Here is a 23070-nt window from a genome sequence, read left to right on the forward strand (position 1 = left end):
GTTTCTCACCAGCACACAGTGGCGTGAAAACCAAACAAAAGGCCTGGAGCCTAGTGACACCAAAACAATCTTATACTCCCAGAGAGCAAAAGAAACATCAAAGCTGTTTGTTCAGTTTGTGCAGGGCAGTATTTCTAACCCTAACCCTAACAGCAACAGAGCACACAAAAAAAGAAAGAGGAATAAAGTCAATAAGTGAACGAGATAATAACCAAAAAGAGGAGACACATGTAAGTACAGACTGTTTATATTCACCTCTCACCCTTCCAAATCGTTCCAACCAATCACCAGTGAGGCCCAGTCTGTCGTAACCAATCACTGGACACACAAAGTTCATCCACTTCCTGTAACACTAACCTAACATTCCAGCAGGTAAACTATGGCAGTCGCCTCTAAATGGACAATTAGCCAAGATTAAAGGCAGGCTCCTCGTCTTTCTCCATTAACTTAATTAGGAGGAAAAGACATCTCGAATGACCCCCTGATCTTTCCAGCCTTCCCTCCCATTCTCATTCTTCTCTCTCTGCAGCGTCTTTTCCCCTGGCTTAACTCGTATATTGTATTTACAGTAACTGTGGAGAGTTAAGACCACACTTTCACATCTGGGAGAATCACTGAAGCATTTGGAGATAAACTGCTTCACACAAGAGTAACCTAATGGTGCTGAAGAAAATATCTCATTACCATCCAGTCATCAGTGCAGGGATTTAAAGTGGGAACCTTCCATGCCATGATTTGTTGATCATTAGAGTCATCCGGGCGATTTTTCTCTCTTTTAACCTTGCTTCATTGAATTTTACTCTTCCACAGCTCTGGTTTCCCCCCTCTTGTTTAGCTAAACCTTTATAGGTATTTTTGTAATGCAAATTGGTAAACACCCAGTGAACATGTAGGGATGAAGCATTCTGAAGGACAAGTGGATTGGATAAAATTCCTTACCGGCCTCCCTCTGGACATAAACTAAATTTCCTTCTTTCTATTAAGCCTCCAAAAGATCCTTTTAGTCTGAATGTTTGGCTGCTGATATCCTGCTGTAATGCAGTTTATGGGGTGCAGTAAGGAGAATGACGGAGCCCAGCAGCAGTGCTCCGTCAGCAGAGAGCAGAATGAAGCTGCTTAACACTGCAGCTGGGATTTTACTTGGATGTGTAGTGTGTTACTATATTTATCTGTTTTTGTTTAGGTGTATCGTAAACAAATGCAAACAATCTATAACACTGGAATGAAAGATAATCATTACAAGCTTCATGTTGACGCATGCTAACCAACTATAATCTGACAGCTAGATTCTATCCCCAGCTGAACCTTTAGTTTATTTCTTGCTTGATTCATTTTTGTTTTATTGCAGACACAAATTTAATACAATCTTGTCTTTGTAAATTTGCAGTGAACATTCATTTTAAAGCACATCTTTTCTGGTTGCTTATGTGATAAAGTGATGTAATTTATGTACTTTAGCTTTGCCACACTGTGTCCAAAAATACTGTTTAGAAATAGCACAAGCAGAAGAGATTTATAGTCTGCTGACTAACTCTGTAATATCCATTATATGGCAGGAGCTACATTAAAATTTGCAAAGCTTCTACAGTATTTCACAGTCCATAAGTGTTGAAACATGGTCAAAGATCACCTTCAACACTGTGAAATACTCAGCATCTGAAGCTCTAGGGATTTATTCATGAAGAAAACGGGAAATATCTCTTTAGTATAACATTACTCTCATTTTTCATCTTCTGCCTTATGCAAACCAATCAAGCGTAACCTGAGCTGCTTAAATGGCGGGGGGGGGGATCCTGTTGCTTCATGAGTAACATGGGCTGTGAGCCAGAGCTAATTCAAGTCCTTTTTATGCGCTAAACAAGCATGCAGCCACACACACAAACTCCCAGAGGAGAAAGCGAAGATAACAGGATGAGGCTCAGTCTGGGTCAGCATTATTAGACAGGAGACCAACAGCCATCAAGTCACTTAACAAAGCAAACCTCCCTGACTCAGTGCAATGTGCATGAGGCACAAAAGCCCTGTAACCAGTAGCTTTCATTTTTCCATTTGAGATATCGTCAATACGTTATATTTCAAACCAAAAATTCATTACACTCTTCGCAAATGTATTTTACTCAGAGCTCGAGCTTACTATGTGCAACCGTGTGTGTCTGTGTGCATGTGCTGTGAGACCGCAGTCTCTGCAAACTGTGGGGGGAAACGACCACAGACTGCACACACTGAAACCCACAGACTCCAGTCCACGATCCATCTCAACCTTCCCATTTATGTTTTCTCTCCCCCCTACCAAGCACCTAGAGGGACCACAGACTCCGCTTCCTTCATCCATCTACAAGAAACCTTTATCTTCCACCAGCATCCCTTCATCCATCCATCTCCCTCCTTTCTCATGACCTCCGTTATATGTGTTGTCCATTAGTCTTTGTCAGGCACTCAGCAACAGCACTTAAGGCTAAATTAGAAAAGTTTCCATTAAGAGACAACCTCTTTGATTGATTCATAGTCCTGCAGGATTAAAGACTAGACTAAAAACTATTATCCAGTCTGATACCTCTTATCCGAACCCCTGCACCCTCCTCAAGAGTGAAACGTCTAACCCATGGCTATTTTCACTTAATGCTAGTCCAGCTCCTTCCAACTCCTCCCTTTTCCAAACCTCAGACCACAGAGCTTTAATAGGAGGGTTAAGAGGTAATTCCTATCACACTGCCATCATTTAATAACTAACCAAGGCTGACAGAGAGGAAGGTTACGAACCCAAACCAGAAAGCCACCAGCAAACCTCCTTGTCTCCTCCTCCTTACTCTCCTGCTGTTACTCTCTCTGCAAGTCTCCCACCATCTGACTTTCTCTCTATCCCATAATTCTACCTACATTTCTTCCTCTTTTTGCCCTTCCCTCTTATACACACGCTCTCTTCTACATACCTTGGTGCTTACATTACCACCACTTCCTTAGAAAACACAGCGAGGATGGGAGAAAAAGCACTAAAAAAAGAGGAAAAGTGGAAAGAAAAAAAGTGCCGGAGGAAACTCCAGACACTGTAATTTAGATTGCGCTGATGGCAAAGTAGGGACATAAAGAACATGAGATTTATAATGTTAAGTTTGGAACACGTTCACCCTTTCCACTCTCCTGAGTTGTCTGAGAGCTCTATAGGGATCCATATTCGACCGGTGATAAATAATAGCTTTCGAGAGCAATTAGGGGTTTTATACAGTTGTAAGCCAGGAGGTGGAGGAAATAAGGCTGTCATTCACAAAGAAGAAGGGAAAAGGGTTGAAAAAAATGCCATGTGAAAATGTGCGTGTGATGGAATATTTGTATTCGTCTCCATTTGCATCTGTCACTGTGTGTGTCCCTGGCGTTTATGAGGACTTTTAACTGTGTGTGATCCTGGAAGCCACAGCTGACGTAGATGACAATTTAGCAGTCTACTCTGCCTCAGCAATATATCACACATCACCACAAAAATATGAAACACAAAATATGTCCGTCCAACAAAATATATCACGGTGAGAAACTAAGGAGGAAAACTGAAACTGACAACATTATAAATCACTTTTATTCTGAAAAAGGAAGAAAAGAACAAACGTTCTACTGATAAATAAGCATTGATTTAAGCTGATAGCAGTATATTAATTAATACCTGTGTTAACAGTGGCAGAAGCCTGCAGTGGACAAAAGGCATGATGTACTGTGCACGTAATGTTTATTCCAGTCTTTCAGATTGTAAACAGCAAGTCAATCTCCTTATAAAGCTCAACTTTCAGGAATCCATTTTTGAGTATTAAATAGTTGCTGCCTGTAGGTTGATAGGTTGCTGCAAAAGCTTGTAACATTTCTTTGAGTCACAGCAGTTATGGAAGAAAGGGTTTGAACAGTGGACCAACAAATCAAAATGTCATAAAATGTCCACAGAAACTTTCCTGCAACACAATCCACTTCTCCAGTGCCAGCCCAAAATACTTTCAGCAAAGCTTTGGAAGTATGAGGATGTGAATATATGCACTGGAAAAGTACATTTAATTTATTTTGTGGAAAAAAAAAATCAAATTTTTGACATTTCTTTGGACATGTTGATGTTGTGACACTGGAATGGCTCTGGCTCGCTGCTCAAATCCGCTTTAAGTGTTGCAAACCTAAGCTGACCATAGCTGTCATTCTCCGTGAAGGAGGGAGCTCAAAACCTTTCAATCAACATGTTAGTTCTCGCCAGCGAATTTGTAATTGTGGAGTAACCGGAGTATTCCTTTAATTTCTGCTTTTTGGTCAACCTACACTTCAAAAAGGTGAAAAAACATGGAACAAGAATCTTTTGAACAAGGAACTGTTACAGTAGCTTCCAATGGGTTCTGCCTCATGGAAACATTATAAAAGAGAATGAGAGAAGTGAGAAGATTAATGTCCTAGCGCTGGTATTTGTTATCCTAACACCTCTCACCATAGGCATGCACACACATGCTGAACACACATAAACTTGATATGTTGAAACGCAGCATCGATATGACACATGTAACACAAATAAATATCCAGTAGGGTGTACAAACTTATAGACGCACCCAATAATACTTATACACACAATTAAATTCAGGCATGCACCCACACACACACACACACACACTCTAACTCCAAGTTCTCTTGAAAGAAGCCCAATGTAAACAGCTATAAAGTTTAGAAGGTGTTTCAACCTTCAACCTAAGCTGACTATCCTCTCTGAGGATAAAACAAATAGAGAACCTGACAACCTGAGTGGAAAGAAAGAGCACAGATGGGGAGGCAGCATGGATGCACCAATGGGACTAAAACAAAGAGAGAGAGTATGTCTGGGAATGTGAGATGAAAACGAGAGAGGAGGAGGACAAGTGGGAGGCTTTGCTGCATCAGTATGACCTGCTCTTACACTCTTACACTCTGGGAAAACTCAATATTCCTGAATAAAAATTCCACACGAGTCCAAGCAAAACATTCACTGCAGGCACACTTTCACCTCTTAAAATCAAGCATACTCACACAAACGCACACATCTGACACTCACTGCCTTTTTCAACTCTCGACAGGAGCACAGAGCGGCACTGTGTCACCTGGCGCGAGACCTGAACCCTCAACCAGGATAAAACCTCTGACACCATGGTCGTGTTTTCAAACGGATCACGTAACACATCAAAAGCGGCACAAAAGGGGAAACGGAATGACGGAGGAGAGTCAGAGAGAGATCATGAATGGAGAGAAGATGAAAAAAAAAGAAAATCAAAGTGTACTCACAGTCGTCCTAGTTTGGGATTGGACTGGAAGAGAAGCTCTGGAAGAAACTGGAGCTTGTTTCTGTTCAGACGACTGCAGGGAGAAATAGAAGAAGGAAAATGAAGGAAAACATGTCGTTGGGAAGAGAAAAAGGGCAAAAACATCGTCTAATAAATCAGTCGCATCCGCGCTTTTGTGTTGACTGAACAATCACCACACAGCTGACTGAATGACCTTAAAGGTCAGCAAGTTTAAACTCATGGAAAAGCCTCTGACTTCCTGTGATCATGGCCTAGAGGTTATCACACTATGGTTTGTGTATACAGGACATCAGTTTCTACACTCCTTAAAGTGCATTAGCAATATATCCTCACTGCATATGCTTTAACCTGATAGTGTGAGATGGACCAATTTTGGGCTACAAGCATGTTTTAACATAAAGTTACAAACTTACAGAGGATTTATACCGCTGTGTTAAATCTATGCTAGGTGGGTACGTCAGAACTGCAAACTGCTCTGAAATCCTACAAACCTTTGTGTCCTGCACTATTGTGACTGGCCTGTTCAGTACCGTCAATTCCTCCTGTGCATTTCTGGCTACTTTTTAGCTGCAGTTTTTGAATTTATCAGTAAGAGAAATAACAGTCATTTTCTCAATATAAGGACTCACAGATGTTATAATATTTCTGGAGTGGGATTGCCAAAACTCATCCATCGGAATGGATGCGAGGGAATGCAAAGAAAATGAGACAAATATGTTTGCCTCTGAAAAAAACAAAAACATGACCGCAACAAAGAGTGGGGAGGCAAGAGGGGAAAGAAATCCTAGCATTTTATTCATTTTTATCGTGTCTGGCACCTCATATTAAACACCGGGATGCAACCACAAGGTAATTAAAATGCTATACATATTTGTTTAAAATATAATAAATGTGACCAAAGACTTGAACATGTGCATTTACACAGAAACATTTACCTCCACAGAGAGTTATGACCCCGGGAAAAGTAATAACAAGTAATAAAAACAAGTTAAAGGCACCCACATAATTATGACAATCTATAAGTGTTGCTCTCGCATACAGAATGTTTTTACATTCCAATTTTAACCACATCGTTGCTCATATGTTTGATTATTGCCACCTGTGGATGGTTTTATATTCTCGGCAATCTTTTGCAAAACTCTCTGATGCGTCTTCTCAACTATTGTGGGATGAAAATCTTTTTAGTCACACTTTATATGCAAAATAGCATTCCTTATCTTAGTATTTTCATTGGAAAATTAGATAAACACATGACTTTAAATTACAAAGGCCAAAAAGAAAAGAGTGGAAAAATTCAGGTTGATGAACAGAAAGACAGCAGCAGAACGAGGCGTTTTAGGATAAAAGATGTTTCCTTGTGTATGCATGTGTGCAACGAAAGGTGGGGTTGGCTAAAGTAGAGATAACGAAGACAGTGAAAGCTGAGGGAGTGAAAGTGTTATCAGGCTACCAAAGCATTACACTGAGAAACGAGGCGTGGAAGGGAAAGGGGAAAGAAAAGAAGGGTGGAGGGTCGCAGGGTCACAAAGTAGGATCTGTGCTGGAGAAGACACAGACACCAACCTTTTAACCCTGTGATAATGATAATAAGATAGTGGCTTTCACTCCTGTGTACACCAATGGAAAGAATAATTGAGATGCACACCACCTGAAATAAATAAGGGAGAAAATACCTGCTAGTATGTGAGTACAGCACAGCTACTATTACAGCTACGAGTCATTAAAGGACATTTGCTCAGAGCACAGATATAGTTTCAAGAGAATAATTCTTTGTGTATTTTTAAGCATTAATGATGAGGTTTTCTTCCTACTTAGAACCTTTGAAATGACACCAAACCACATGTCTGTGGCATTCATATTTTGGCAAATTATTCCTATTACTCAGAATCACAGAAAAAATGAAAGAGTTTGGAGACTAAACCTTACTAATCATAATGAGCAGGGCTTTATTCTCAAATAAAGAACAAAAGAAATAATTTGAAAAGACACCTCTTAACAAATGCCGTTTATTTTGCAAAATATCCTTCATTTATAACTGAGTAAAGCACAAATGGCTATGAATTCTGGCATTTCAGACTTTCTGAATGCTCTGACCCAAGGGGATGACAAAATAAGCCCCATGTTTTTCACATTGTGACTCCATAAATCACATGGACTCAGCGTCAGGGCCTCTCACCCCTGACCTTTCACCCTGGCAGACACAACATCAGAGACCCTGTCAAGAAAGCATTTTAAAAACCATTTTACTATCAGTAAAGTAAAAAATGCAGGCTCTTGTTATTACCGTTAATCTACTGCAGCAGTTTTTCCCCTCTTTAGAAAGATTCATTTTGGAGAACAAATGTCATCCTCAAACAAGCATAGATATTTAATTTCTGATTTATTAAATGGGCTAAAATGGCATAAGAACATTTGTTGAAATGTCTCGAATAACTGAAATGCTGTCTATGTGAGTTCTGGCAAACAACTGTTAAGACTCCCAACATCCTCCCTCCCCCTCTTCTGTAACCTCTCACCCTTCCTGACACACTGCATTAAAGAGCCTTTTAACATTAAAGTGGGCAGTGACCTTCTGCTTTCACATCATATGTGTGATCTCCATTTAGAGGGAAGATATACACGTCTCTGTCGCTCAGCATATCTGGATTTTAGGAGAGCTCTGCTGACAGCTGCAGTGATCTAATGGTTTTATCTCTCTTCTCCACTCTGCAGCATGTATACTGAAAAATACCATCCATGTGTGAAGTAAATTCCTTCCCATTCTTACTCTCATGAATGATTTTACAACAGACACACATTTGTTAATCAAAATAAATAATGTTGTGGCATTCTTTTTCAGACTGCAAAAGCAATTTGAAAGAAGATAATGACAAATTTACAGTGTTCAGATAAAATTGCATCAATGGTGAAATAAATTGAATGAAGAAATATTCAGCTTATGAATTCAACATTCATTACAAAGCCCGTTCTTGGGTTTAGAAATGCTGTACACAATATTTTTTTATGAGGATGCCACTCCTAAAAAACCTCTAACACTCACATTGTGTCATTCGGTCTTTGTCTCACATAAAGGAATCCTCTTTCTGGAACCTGTCTTCCCATCATCACTCTAACCAGGACTCATAAACATGCAGGTGTGTATGTGTGGGAAGTGTTGTGTTGTACACTAACACCCTGATTCTGTTTCCTAAAGCCTTGGTGTGAGTTGACAGATACACACATTCCTAGGTAGTGTGTGAAGTGGACTTGGATATCAATCAGTTGAAATCTCTGTCAGTGAATATGCTGCACAGAACAGCAAGTAAGGAGCAGAAAATCAAAGGTGTGTACAATTTTGTCAAAGTGGAAAAACAGCAAAAAAGTTTTGTGACAGATCACATTATTATTATGGAGCTCTTTGCATGCATAAAAGACCTATTTCACCTCGCAGTATGGTACCTCTTTTCACATATGCACTATAGGAAGCTGTGTATAATGGCATACTTACAGTCTCTCAAGCAGTCTTAGGTCTTGAAAGGCTCCTCTCTCGATAACAGTGATTTGGTTGTCCTCAAGATGACTGTGGTGACAGGCAATGAAACAGAAAGAAAATATGTTGTAGTTATTTTTGTAACTTTAAAAATGCAAAAGCAAGACACGCAAATATACTCTGTGACTCTTTGTGATCACGACAAGGCAGGAAAAGTCCCAAGTGCCGATCTTTACGCGTCAGTAACTTTACACAGTTTCATTCGGTCTGTCTTCAAAATGATTCAATTTAAATATCAAATTATGAGGCACTCGTGGAATTGGGAATGTCCATCTCCAGCCAGAAACAGCAGATAAATGTGTTTTTCTGGCCAGTGCAAACAACTCGAGAGACACTTGCACTTTTAAAAAAGCGGTTACATAAACAAGCAATCAGTGCACTGAACACATGAATCTGGCACGAAACAAACATTTTGTGACACAAAGTATTTCACAAATGTTACAACCTACCACTCCAAAAGAAACAATTAACAAACCATCTCTTTCTCATTCTTCCGTTGATATCTTCTCCATTTCGCTTCAGTCATTTCTGCGGTGCTCTCAGTGTAACCCATATCTCCCCTTCATTGCTTTCTCAGTGTTGTCATGTTTTGGGGGCAAACTAAGGTTTTCCAGATGGGATAGAGAAATGGAGAGAAAACATCTCAACTGATATGTGTGTTTATATTTTCTGTCTGAGGATGTTAGGAGTGACATGTCCTGAGAGGAAGACAGGGAGGAAGAAGCTGAAGGGGGGGAAAAAGTGGATGATGTGAAGAAGAAAAGAAAACATTGAAAAGCAAAGGTGGAGAAAAGTGAAAGGAAGATACAAGCCAGATATAAACAGCAAGATGCAGAATGACAAGCTGGATCAAGTGAGAGACAAGTCATCTCAAAAAGAGTCCTGTCTGGCCTAACATGTGGACTTTGAATTGTTTTGGCACGCCTCTTCTTTAAATATTCTTTCAAACAAAACGTTTACATATCCAGGCATTAATCCATGGCCTGTCATACTGACTCTACACAGAGACACACAGATATGTTGGACTTGGATGAAAGATAACAAGCTCAGACAAACGCGCTCGCACATTCATATATATAAAGTATGTAAACATATAAATAAAAAAGTCAGAGCATCTTGAAACACTTTCAAAGAACTGGCGCACCGAGTGATGGTAATTGGCTTATTCTCACAATATTGTTCATTTTGTATAACGAAACATTTTCCAGGAAAAATAACTCTTGATTACAGGGAGCATTTTTTGCTTTATAAAAATGTTTTTCAAAAAAATCATAAGTAATATTTGCTGTTAACTGAAATAAATGTGCTGGGGGAGCAGCACAGCAAAGAAGGACTCATCCAGGCTGGAGAAACTGATCAGGAGGGCTAGCTCTGTGGTCGGCATGAAGCTGGACACTCTGGTGACAGTGGCAGAGAAAAGGACATTAAAGAAACTGATGGACATTATGGACAATGCTGGGCATCCTCTGCACACGGCCATTAACAACCAGAAGAGTCTGTTCAGTGACAGGTTGCTTCTCCCAAAGACAAGAACTAACAGACTTAAAAACTCCTTTGTCCCACACGCCATCAGACTGTTTAACTCCTCTCTGGAGGGGAGAGGGAGGGGAAACAGGAGGACAAAGGAGGGGGGAACAACTAAGCTGTAGTGCCTCTTCACCTCACTGTGCAATACCTTGTGCAATACTTTTGTAAATAGTCAACAGTGCAATAGACCTCAATACTCGAAATGTGCAATTCATTCACTTGTATTTTTATTTTTTATTCCTATTTATTCTATTTATCCCCTTCGTATATTTTATTTATATTGTCTCTGTATTTATATATGTGTGTGTGTGTGTGTGTGTGTGTGTGTGTGTGTGTGTGTGTGTGTGTGTGTGTGTGTGTGTGCATATATATATATATATATATATATATATATATATATATATATATATATATATATATATATATATATATATAATATTCTGTAACCCTGAAACTTCTGTCGGTGCTGTGCTTTTTGGAAATCGAATTTCCCAGAGGAACCCACCCGAGGGATTAATAAAGTTCTATCTAATCTAATCTAATCTAAATAAAAAATAGCTCCAGCTTTTGAGCATTCTGAATCAGTTTCTAAACAGAAACACCCCAAACACATACGATAAGGTATGTGTGGAATCGTTTAACGCAGGTAGGGAGTTATGCACTGGTAGCAAGAATTCCCAAACACACACATAAGCATGTGCACATTTCTGACTCCGGCATCAATCATAATTTACAATCAAGCCAAGATTAATCCAGCATGTTCATTCCAGCATAGCAGCGTTTGTTTTTTTTTTGTTCCTGTCCTTATAGAAAAGCATTTCCTGTGTACTCCAGGGAAAGCTAAATCAAGGCATAACTCTGAATAACTATCAAAGTTTATTTGTCCAAATGAGAGATCAACCGCACGCTGATTTATTGAATGAAGTTTAGAAAGGCTGTGGATGTTAAGCCAAACACATGGTGCGGGGAGTCAATGCTGGCATATCGCTCAGATGAGGTATTGTTTTTATATTGGTCTGTATCAAGCATTAGTCATCCACAGAGACATTGGAGAAAGATGGGGGGGAAAGAGAGCAAACAAGAATTGAATTCATGTGTGTGGGGACTGGAGTGTCTAATAACTCTAACTTCAGTCAACGGTTATAAAAAGAACAATGATGTCACGCTACCTTACAGCAAACTGCGAGAACTCGGCCTCTGAAGGAAATAAGGAAATACTTCAGGGGATATTAACTTCACTTATTATTTACACACACAATGGGTGAAACCGCACTGAATTTCCCCGGCCAAGCGTTCAATATCAAGTACAAGTTTTCACCTACATCTAAATTTGTTTGGAATTACTCAATTTCGCCACAATCTGGAAGAAATCTTGCAAAGTGAGGTTGCCAAAGATATTAGGCTAAGTGTTGTTCACGTAGCGTGCATGCAGAGGCAAGCTGTGTTGTGCAAATTTAAAGAATATCCAAACCCCTGAATCAAATTCGATGTTTTCGCCTGAACAGAAAACAGCTCGCCGTGTGATCGATTGATTTGGAAGGTTTGAAGCGTCACAAATCAGTCTAATTATGAGATTTTCATTTTACGCACCCCGTGGTCTTTGGTGGTGCAAATGCAAAACCAGATCGCTTAGCTGTTTGGATGTTTTTAAACAGAAGTGAGATTACATGAGGGCAGACAAGTCATTCTGCAGGACAAATTATCAGTAATTACAGCTCAGATGTAAGCAGGGGTATTTAGGAGTTATACTGTTTTTTTCTGTAACCTAGCCTGGGAAAAATGTTAGCGGCTTTAAACAAGTTCTCCCATAGGAGGCACATATGGCTGAAATGACTGGACTCTCAGAACTAGGCACTTATGTTTGTCTATGAGAGAGAATGAATGAGATAGAGTTCTGGTATATAACAGCGTTACCTATTAAAGCAAAGATAAGACAATTTTTGGTGACCATGTGTGCTGTAGGATCCAAAATACTAGAATATGTATGTCTCTGAAAGTGCGCTTTCTCCCGACCATCTCCTCTTTCCCAAGCCGTCTCCTCCCAATTTCTTTCAGAGATTTAGAGAAGAGAAATGTCACAGCAGTTTATCACAAACCACATGAAACGACTTGCTGGCTTGCCACACTCAGCTCACACACATATACACTGCCTTTTTCTGTGGGTCCTTCTCACAGTGTTTCATGCATGCAGAATGCAAACACTTACATTTTTAATTTTTCTGTTTTTTACCTAAAAAACTCAAGCACAGATGAATCCTGACCCAGTGACTGACATACGTTCCAAACTCCACTTTGGTCCTATATTTAGGAATATGAATAAACAGATGCCAATACAAGCGCAAACACTCACATGTAGCAACTCGTTTCCATTCCTTAGCGGATTTGTACTGGGAGTGTATTTTTATCTGCTGGTTTGGTTAAAACAGAGTGTGGAGGGAAGCTGCATGCAGCCAGCGGTGATTATAGTTATTAAAGTTCTCACATACACACTGATTTTAGTCGCTTATGGAAAAGGAGTGAGGGAGCCCTTGAACTTAATTAGGACAGCTGAGAGAACGTGAGCAGTCAATCTCAACTAAGTGTAGTTATTCAGATATGATAAGCCAGAAAGGTAAAAAATACAATATATACACTTTATACTTTAAAGATTTTCATACGTTTCCCAACAAGGACCTGCTCAGTGTTTGGTAATTGTAATGGTGGCCAGAGTGATTTAGCTCCCTTTTTCCTGCCCCAGAAACAAGATCATTTCTGAACAGATAAAATATCAGAACGGTTGAAATCTCCAGTGATGCACATGAAATTGGTTCAGGCTGCACACCCCTAATGCTCTACAGGCAATCTTGTTTTTAGTCAGTGTGTACATAACAAAAAACTTCTGTTACATATGAGTGAGTATTGTTTTAAGACCAGCAGTATTTCTGAAGCACTTTTTGTGCTTCAGTTTAATAGATATGATTCAAATTCGCCTGTTTGCACATCTCTAAGCAATCATGCTACTGCTTTGAAATTTCAGCTTTGGTTTTCCCAGAATTGCAAAAGTCAGCGTTCCCCAGCATTATTCAGAAAGACTTGAGAGTCTAATTTGAAATCTCTCTTTTTTTCATAGGAACAGTGACTAACTCTTTCAGTATGAGTTGCTTTACTTAGTTTCCCATCGTCGTATCCGTACCAGGTCAACATCTCGCTGTTGTGCTGCTTGTATAGTAAATGGAAGTCGTGCTGCTTGTTGCTGGCATGTCAGCTCACCATTACTCTATTATTTAACCTTGTAAATATCCAGTAATTGCAAAATCCAACTCCTTGGATAGTACACTTGCATGCTCTCTTGTTCTAAATGCCCTCATTAGGATGGGAAACTTTATTTTATAGAGACTTGTTTCCCCCTATAGCCATATACGGGCCCATTAGGTAAATATACCATTTGCTTAATTGCTACAGCATGGAACTTTTTTGTTAATGGGATTCCTTGTAAAGAAACAAATACAAGTCACAATTAGGTATTAAAGAGAGGACAGATTAAAAGACCTGATGGTACTGTATCTGGTAGATTCAACTTAATATTAGCCAACTTAGTACCTAAGAAGGAAAAAGTAAAGTGACTTAATGATGGCAACTATCTGGAAGTGCTGGTTCCTCGTATGCAGCACATATGAGGAGATAGTCAGCTTCAGAGGATTCTGCTAGAAAAATTTAGGTCAGTTTAAGCAAGCAGCTGCCTGGGTAGAGTATACAGAAGTCAGGATGCATAATTCCCAATGGCCCGCTCTAAGTTCACTAGACAATTACCTGCTCTGTTCTCGCATGGGTGCAATCAGACATTATACAGACTGTGTACAAAGGCACTGTTTAATGTGTAATCAGACATTTGTATTCTCACATACAGCTCAAAGAAGCAACATCAAGAAGATTTCAGCAGATAACTGCAATCTGAATTATACATTTTCATACATCCTGACTGATTTAAAATAAGTTAAAGTCCTCAAATAAACTGGAGGGAATGTGAGCAAAGCCTAATGTTTTACTGACTAAAAATTTGATTGAAAAAAGGAAAGAAACTTACAGAATCCTGAGGTTCTTGAGGCCAGAAAAGTCCACTTTAGTGATTCTGGTGATGTTGTTTTTATTCAAATCCCTAGAAAGAGAAAAACAGGATAAAAATTACTTATTCAGTCAAAATTACATTCAGTTGTGAGTATAATGTAACTTTAACACAACTGTGAAAGCAAACAAGCGCCCACCAAGTGGCAGAAGGACAGGGCATGAGAATGCTCCACAGCATATAGGCCCACACACATGCATACAAGTACAAACACAAGCAAACCAAGCACCGAGAAACTTCTGTTCTGATGCACAATTATTTACTGGAAAACAAATTTTTCAATTAAAATTTTTTTTTTCTCTTTCCAATGTCACAGTTTAAAAGCTTATCATGTTTCCTGACTGTCATTCAATTAGTTTTAACTACGGGCGCAAAATGTATACATACTGCAATATGAACTGACTGCCTGAGTGTGTGTGTGTGTGTGTGTGTGTGTGTGTGTGTGTGTGTGTGTGTGTGTGTGTGTGTGTGTGTGTGTGTGTGTGTGTGTTAGGGCAAGGAAAAAAAACATACGCACACACAGAAAGAAAGGGCACACACAAACAGCACACACACAATGTTCTCTCTTATTTCACACACAGAGCTCCTCCAAAGCTTTCACTCGCTCTCAGAACCATAGACACACACACACACAAACAGAACTAGGTTTTGCCAACGCAGGCAGCGTGTGTGTTTTTCATAATACACCTAAACATTTATAAATCTGATTTAAGACGATATTAGGTTTCAAAAGGCTTCCTCAAGCTGACATAGCAAGGGCCACTAATAAGAGCCATTCCCCAGCTTGTGACAGGGAGGGTTGCTATAGGCCAGACCAGTCCTCCAAAGCGCAAAATGGGGTCCTTGGTCCAACAGGGTGTTCTTGAAAGGGCTCCAGAGTAATGAATAACTACAATATCTCATATGTAGCAGTGGGATGTCACAAAAATGACTGATCCAACCCGGCACGTCAGATGAAGTATAGGAAAGCTGGCTTAAATCATAAGCAACAAGAAATGAGATCCCTGTCACGTACTTGTGTTTACATTCAAAAATATGAAACACTGAAAAGGGTTTGAATGTGAATATTTTATCCAAACAATAGATCAGATGGCAATATCACACATGATCCCACAATGTTTTCACACAACAACTTCAAATATTTTCCACAGATATTCTTTCTCATAAGTGGCACACAGCAGGAAAATGTCCATTCATACTACTAGAAAAGGGGTTTGTGTGGTTTGGGCAGGGGAGCGTTTCTAATGAAAAGTTAAAAACTCTGCAGAGAATAGTAGAAACTCTCAACTCAGTGGATTTGATTTACAATGTTTCAGTTCATTCTCACCCCTGCCCTCCGCCTCTTTTCCAGACACGCCTTTTTTCCCCACAATAATGTGTTAATAAAACACGTCAACACTTAATGGCATAAAATGAAAGTAGATGTTTAGGTGATGAATGCTTAAGAACATTTAGCACAGAAACAACCAAACTGTTTCACTCAGGTGTTGGTGAAGACCAAAATGTTACTGCGGCAATGCTGTTCATGACTACTGGAACAAAACAACCACCACATGATCAGGAAAACAAGTAATAAACAATAGTTTTGTGGGACGATATAACACTGCATGTTTAAAATAGATTTTAAATCTATCATCGTCTGTCAGATGCCCAGGGGTTTGGAAGCAACCGCTATTTTATTCACAACGTCTCTGGTTTGAGTGCAGCCCACATTTCTAGCTGAAGTTAACTTTTGCTTTCCGACAATAAACTGACATGTTGAGAAATGAGCTTGACATAAACATCCTCTGCTTAGGTATAATACTTTTGCATTAATGTATAGCTCACTAAAGCAATGAACTGAGAAAGACAAAGAAAGCAGAATGAAGTTTCACGTTGATGCCGAGTCTCATCCATCTTAATGTTTCATGTGAGACATTCGAGACACCAGATAACATTTTGACAGTGAGCTGCTTCACTATCCAGACTATAAGCTGCTGGTTCTTGTCACAAGCTTTCCAAGTGTTTGGCTTTGCCAGTTCCTTGAAATGCAAGGCACTGACAATTACTTGATAAGCCTTCTTGGGGTTTGATTTATTAATTTGAACATGAGGAAAGAGTTGATTTGCTTCAGAAATAAACTGTTTTTCTTGTTCATGTTTGTTACTCTACCACACTTATAGTCTAGCTGTACAGAAGGTGAGAGGTTTTCACCCTACCCCTGCGAAGATATTGACTGCGCATCATTGGAAGCGGATGACATAAGTATCTGACAAATGTTTACAGGTTGACAAGTGGGCTGGAATAGAGAAGAGGGTAACAGTGAGGTTCACTGGGAATGGGAGGCTGGCTGATGGACCAACAACAGCACAAGTAAGAGTAGCCTACAGACTGGGTGTACCACATGCTTTTTACACTGCCTCCAGATGGGCATCCCCTGAGTGGAAAGGACAGCGAATGCACTACCACTGCTTGACCATAAATCTGGCTGTACCCTCTGCTATCTCCCCTTATCTTTCAGACAGTAAGATAAGACCAGCCTAAGTGACAAGTGGCATGGGTTGATGGACCACACTAGCTGCCACTTTCCTGTCACCTGAGAACAGGAAACCGTGACTAAAATTCTCACACGGGTTAATCTTATTCTACTAATGGTTCGGACTGCTGATGGTTGTGTAATGACATGGGAGTAATGTGCTTGACCATTCCTGTCCCTCCCTTTATGATCCATCTCTGATGGCTGATTCCAGCAAGTCAAACAGGTGCACCAAACATGTTCTTATCAGTAAAACTGTTTTTCTCTTGAATCATCTCAAACTAATTTCTTGAACATGACATTAAGTTGACCGTACACAAATGGACTCCACACTCACCCGCACCTTGTTGAATGTATGGCATGAAGAGCAAAGGTAGCTCGGAAGGCAAAAAGAGATCCACCACCATAATGAAAAAGCGTACCTAATGAAGTGTTTAGTGGATGTGTAGCTTACCCTTGGTTACAATCTTTCAGTTTTCTATTTACGCTCCATCCTCCTCCTCATCTATCTCAAATCTCTCTTTGATCATTGCTCTCTAATGTCCGTCTGTCAGTCTCTCACAGCCAGCTTTACCCAGCGTTCCCAGCCTTACTCTCCACTTTTCTTCTTCTTCTCAGTAATCTCCCTCTCGTCTCTCCCTGTCTCGATCTTTCACGTCTTATCTTTCACTGTTTCACAGTTGACTAAACACTTTTTCTTCACCTTCATCTGTTTTTCCTCTCCATCCCTAATCTCTCCTCTTTTATCTCAATCTCTCACTGTTTTACACTTGGCTACAATTTTCCTACCCTTATTTTCTTTTTTCTCTCTCTCTAATCTCTCAAACCTTATCTCCATCTTTCTTATGTTCACAGTGGAAACTTCTGCTCTTACTAAGGAGATTGCTTTGCAGTTAAGCAATTATTGAGTATACAGTTCCAGGTACAGCACAATGGCAGAATCCCATCAAACCTCGCTGCCTAAAAACTGTGGAGTCTACATCGCTGCCATGAAAACACACAGATAAGTGGCATGAAATTAAATGAAAATCTTGGATGCACAGCACACTGCTTGGCAGTGATGTCATCGGAAAAAGCTGTCAAAAAAAAGCACAGCATTGTTAGGAGGTAAGAAAACCAGTCATACCTAGCATAATATAAATAAACAACAATTCCCTCTTTTATAAAAGAATTCTGTTCATTATAACTAAATGGTGCTACTGGTACACTTCAGAAATAATAAATAAAATGCACTACCCACAGTATTTTTACATGAGTTAGTAAATCTATTCACTTAACTCCTTGGAATAAGTAAATGTGTGCACAGAGAACTCATTACGAGCAAAGCAAAGACAGCTGATGGGGATGCCATTCTCATGCACCTGGTCTGTTAAAGCTTAGGTGTACAGCCCACCTGGCAGTAAAGCTTAACTTAGCATCAAATGTTAACTGACCAGCATTCAGACTACTAATGAAATACGTTAGCACAAAAGCCCTAACCGTTGTTTCCATTACAGGCAGAAGTAAGCCGTGCAAGCATGTGTGTGTTTGCGACTAGGGGATAAGACAAGAATGCAAACAGCAGGTGTCCAGGGAATTAATATCCCATTCAACAAAGACATGCACACACAGGCAGAGACAGCCCCCACCACATCTCACTCTAGACCACTGAGAAGTGAACTTTGCAGTCTGGCTGCCTTAGAGTGACACACGGGGTTGACTTTACGGTGACAAATGCATAGTGTGTGTGAGGTGGAGGTGGCAGCAGGACTGATTTGCCTTCAGGACAATATTATTGGTTGGCTACACCATTGGCAAGAGAGAGAACTTTTAGAAAGGAATGTTAAACGATAAATATCAGGTGACTTCAAATATACTAATAAATGAAAAACATGCCACTGTGGTAAAAGATTATCAGAGTTCAGTGTTGAGCTTAAATGTTTTGACATGTCTGCTTGTTGGCTAATTAGCTGTGCTTCTTTTTCTCACCTTGACCCTGTATCTCTGTCTGTCTGGTTTTTGTTTTCTTGAACTCTGTCCTCTTTTTCCCCTCTATCAGGGACAATAGGGAATAAAGATAAAGCACTGAAGTTTCCTCTCTCTGTTTTATCAGTCTCGGACACTGTGACATTTCCTCTTTCCCCTTTTTTCCTCTCCCTTCATTCTTTCACTCACTTTCATCCTTTGTTGACCTCTATCCCACACCTCATTTCCAAATGCATTCACTTCCTGTGCTAATCTCATGTTATTTTCCAAAAGCTCTTGTGCCGCTTCACTTTCTCATTCCTCCATTTTTACTCTCCGTCCTTCTCACTCATAGATAGATGTGCTCAATTTCATTCTCTAAATCTACCACTTACACAAGGAATCCTAATTGCTCTCTTCCTTTTCCTCTAAGCTCTGTGCTCGCCAGGTGTCATGCTGCTTTGAAATTGGCTCAGCTATAGCTGAAATCCATCCACTGCAAATGTTTAGATATTACATTTGGCCAATGCAAACTAAGGCAGCTTTAAGTGCTCTCTTCTGCTCTCACTTTTAAGGAGCACATCTATGTAGCAAGTGAAACGTACACCAAATAAAGGGGGAAGATTAATTGGCCTATGCAGACTTTACTAGCAGCCTTTGTGGAACTGTGAAAACAGTAGTGAAAAATAAATTCAGTGGTAGCATATGAGGAAAAACTTTAGATGTCATAAATACATTTAGACCAAAAAGAAGGTATAATCTTTGCGTATAATAGGAAACTGGATCAACACACAGACTGGTGCATGTGCCAGTAGGGAGAAGCATGGGCAAATTAAACACATCAAATACAGTCAAGAGTATATCATTAACAAGAATGAGAAAGAGACTTAGCCCAACAGTAATCAAGAGAGTAACAGGGATCATGGTAAATGTATTTGTGTATATAAATACATACATATATATATATATATATATATATATATATATATATATATATATATATATATATATATATATATATATATATATATATATATGTATGTATTTGTGTATATAAATACATACATATATATATATATATATATATATATATATGGGGGGAGGATGTGGAGGGTGAAGGTAACGGTGGTCCCCGTGGTAATCGGAGCACTAGGTGCGGTGACTCCCAAGCTAGGCGAGTGGCTCCAGCAGATCCCGGGAACAACATCGGAGATCTCTGTCCAGAAGAGCGCAGTCCTGGGAACAGCTAAGATACTGCGCAGGACCCTCAAGCTCCCAGGCCTCTGGTAGAGGACCCGAGCTTGAAGGATAAACCGCCCGCAGGGGCGTGCTGGGTGTTTTTATATATATATGTATGTATGTATTTGTGTATATAAATACATACATATATATATATATATATATATATATATATATATATATATATATATATATATATATATATATATATATATATATATATATATATATATAGCGCTTTACTAGTCCCTAAGGTCCCCAAAGCGCTTTACACATCCAGTCATCCACACATCCACACATTCACACACTGGTGATGGCAGCTACATTGTAGCCACAGCCGCCCTGGGGCGCACTGACAGAGGCGAGGCTGTCGGACACTGGCGCCACCGGGCCCTCTGACCACCACCAGTAGGCCACAGGTGAAGTGTCTTGCCCAAGGACACAACGACCGAGACTGTCGGAGCCGGGGCTCGAACCGGCAACCTTCCAATTACAAGATGAACTGCCAACTCCTGAGCCACGATCGCCCCATATCATGTAATATCTTAGATAATAAAGGAAAAAAATCAACTATCATGCAGCAGCTAATTGGAGCACCTACAAATAATAGTCCAGGTCTTCAATATGCTTGGTAAAATGATAGATGCTTATGTGCTGTTTAACAGTTTCATTTATGCAGTGTGCTCACTATGACGAATTATCTTTGTTACATGCACAAGATTGAGTCAGTAACACAATTGAGAGATGTAGCCATGGAAAAGGAAAACCTGATCAACACCAGCCTACACTTGGAGTCTGTATATTACCTACAACAGTTTGCAAAAAACTCAGTTTTGGAAATCTTGGGGAGTTTGTGGAACATTTGGTCTCCTGTGCAACCCTTTACTGCTGTTTTGAATCTTTGTCATAGTGATGATAATAGGCAATAAACTGTCTCCTGTTACAAAGCTGCTCTCTGGGATATACAGCAATCATCACTCAAGAGTTTTCTGGGCAGTCACATATTCTTTATTCTCATATACACACAATTAAAAAGAAAAAAAAGTAAGTAATGAGTGCAAACGCAAGCTACAGTACCTTTGAGAGCGCTGAGATCAGGTTCTTTTTAAATTACACAAGGCAGGTTATTTAAAGGCTGTGCTTTCAGGAAAACAGAGAAATAAAAAGATTCAATATGTCAGCATTAGCGTTGTTTCATATCTGTCAGCAAAAGTGCTGAAGCCTAATTTATCTGTTTAAAAACGCTGAAAATTAAAAAAAATTAAAAGAAAAATTACAGAGCAGGCTAATTAGTATTTCATTCCTTTACTTTCTAAAATTCTGGCTCTGCTTTTTTTTAACTTATGATCAAGTGCCTGTACTGTACATCTGTAAGTGTATCTCATTGGCTCGCTCCATTTGTCCCAAGTACAAATGGAGCGAACCATTTGTACTTGGGACAAGTACAAAATGGTTCACATCTTTTTTCACATCTTTTCTATGTGTCTCTTTGTTAAATCTGTAACTACAGTCGTTGCATCAAGTGTTTGTTGTTCGGTTGTCCAAGAAATCAAAGGTTTGTCTGCTACAATAGGTTTCCTGCAGCTAGAGCAAGACATCACTATAGCCCCTTTTCCATTAGAACCTACTCGGATCGAGTCGACACGGTTCGCCAAGGTTTTCAGGGTTTTCCATTAGGTCATAGTACCTGGTACTTTTTTAGTACCTGCTTGCTTAGGGTTCCAAACGATCCGAGCAGGTACTAAAATGTGACGTCATCTGACTGCATTCCACCGATTGGCTGGTCAGTGGCGTCACTCGATGATTCATGAGCGCATCTCATTCACGAAAATTAAAACCGCCATTTTTAAAAACCAGGGAACGAGGGAAATGGCTACAAAAACAAAGCCATGTTCCCTGATGAAAAGCCAGAGACCGAGCAGCAGGTAGATTCTTTCTTCCACATCCACCTTTCTTGTTGGGTATTAATTCGGATGCGTTGTGATGAGGACAATCACAAATGTAAGTCGAGTCGTGGCCATCCGTGACGAGTCGATCTGAGTAGGTACTAATGGAAAAGGGGCTTATTAGACTCTGCTGGCTGTGTATACTTCTCAGAGGTATGGGGAAATTTTGCTAGCAGTTTTAAGTTATGCCTGCTAACCCATATTTGGGTAATCCTTCTCTGTACAAATAAATACGCTTGTTTTAGAGCTGTCCAATCTGCTGGATTCTAGGAATGCCAAGTGAAACTAAATAATGAAAGACGAGCACCAGAAAAGAGAACAAAGGTACAAACAAGGGCAGAGAGACCGGAGATAAAAGTCAGTTAAATATTTCCTTTACTGAAGGACACTCGCTTTCACTCCATAAAGGGGAATCCTGTCTGAATGATGCAAAATACATCTCCCTCCTATCTAATCTGTGCTTTCAATTTTGGGTTTTTCTTTTTTAACACTGCTTCATTCTGATTTAGCTTTATTGGATTTGTTTTCCCCCTTAAAGTCATCTTCATCTCTTACACCACATTTCTCTCCTATTTATGTCTCAGTCCTTTAAATTGTTTGTTATGCAGCTTTCACATTTAATACCCCAGACTGATTAGATTTTGTTGAAATCTGAGAGAGTAATGCATCTCCTTGTGTGTTCCATCATCAGTTGGTTTGTTTTCTGTCAGTCCCAATTTATTTCCCCTTCCTTCATAGTCTATATTCTATCTTAATACTGATCCACCTCGAGAAATTTCATAGTTTGGTGTCGCTGTTAACCACACAGGCTTGACCACATTAGGAAGACGCCTGAAAGCATCCCTTTCTTTTAGAGTCACAAGCCAAAGGGGCTGTAAACCAGCCCTGTACTTGGTTAGCTCTTTTCTTTGCAAGAGTTTATAGGGTTGCATTGCTTTTGTCTCGATTTACTACTGCTGTACTGTAAGTGAATGGGCTGG

The 23070-nt window shown here is 39.7% G+C and overlaps 1 protein-coding gene across 1 annotated transcript in view; it reads right to left on the reverse strand.

Moving 5' to 3' along the window:
* slit3 (slit homolog 3) overlaps positions 1-23070 on the reverse strand; it is a 247429-nt gene that overhangs the window by 216389 nt on the left and 7970 nt on the right. Inside the window, exons 2-4 of the mRNA XM_080900540.1 lie at positions 14408-14479; positions 8776-8847; positions 5269-5340 (exon numbers count right to left, since the gene is read on the reverse strand). Coding sequence (XP_080756666.1) covers positions 5269-5340; positions 8776-8847; positions 14408-14479 — 216 coding nt within the window. The remainder of the gene's footprint in view (positions 1-5268; positions 5341-8775; positions 8848-14407; positions 14480-23070) is intronic.

This window comes from Rhamphochromis sp. 'chilingali' (genome assembly GCF_963969265.1).
Source record: "Rhamphochromis sp. 'chilingali' genome assembly, chromosome: 13".
In the NCBI taxonomy this organism is placed as follows: Eukaryota; Metazoa; Chordata; class Actinopteri; order Cichliformes; family Cichlidae; genus Rhamphochromis; species Rhamphochromis sp. 'chilingali'.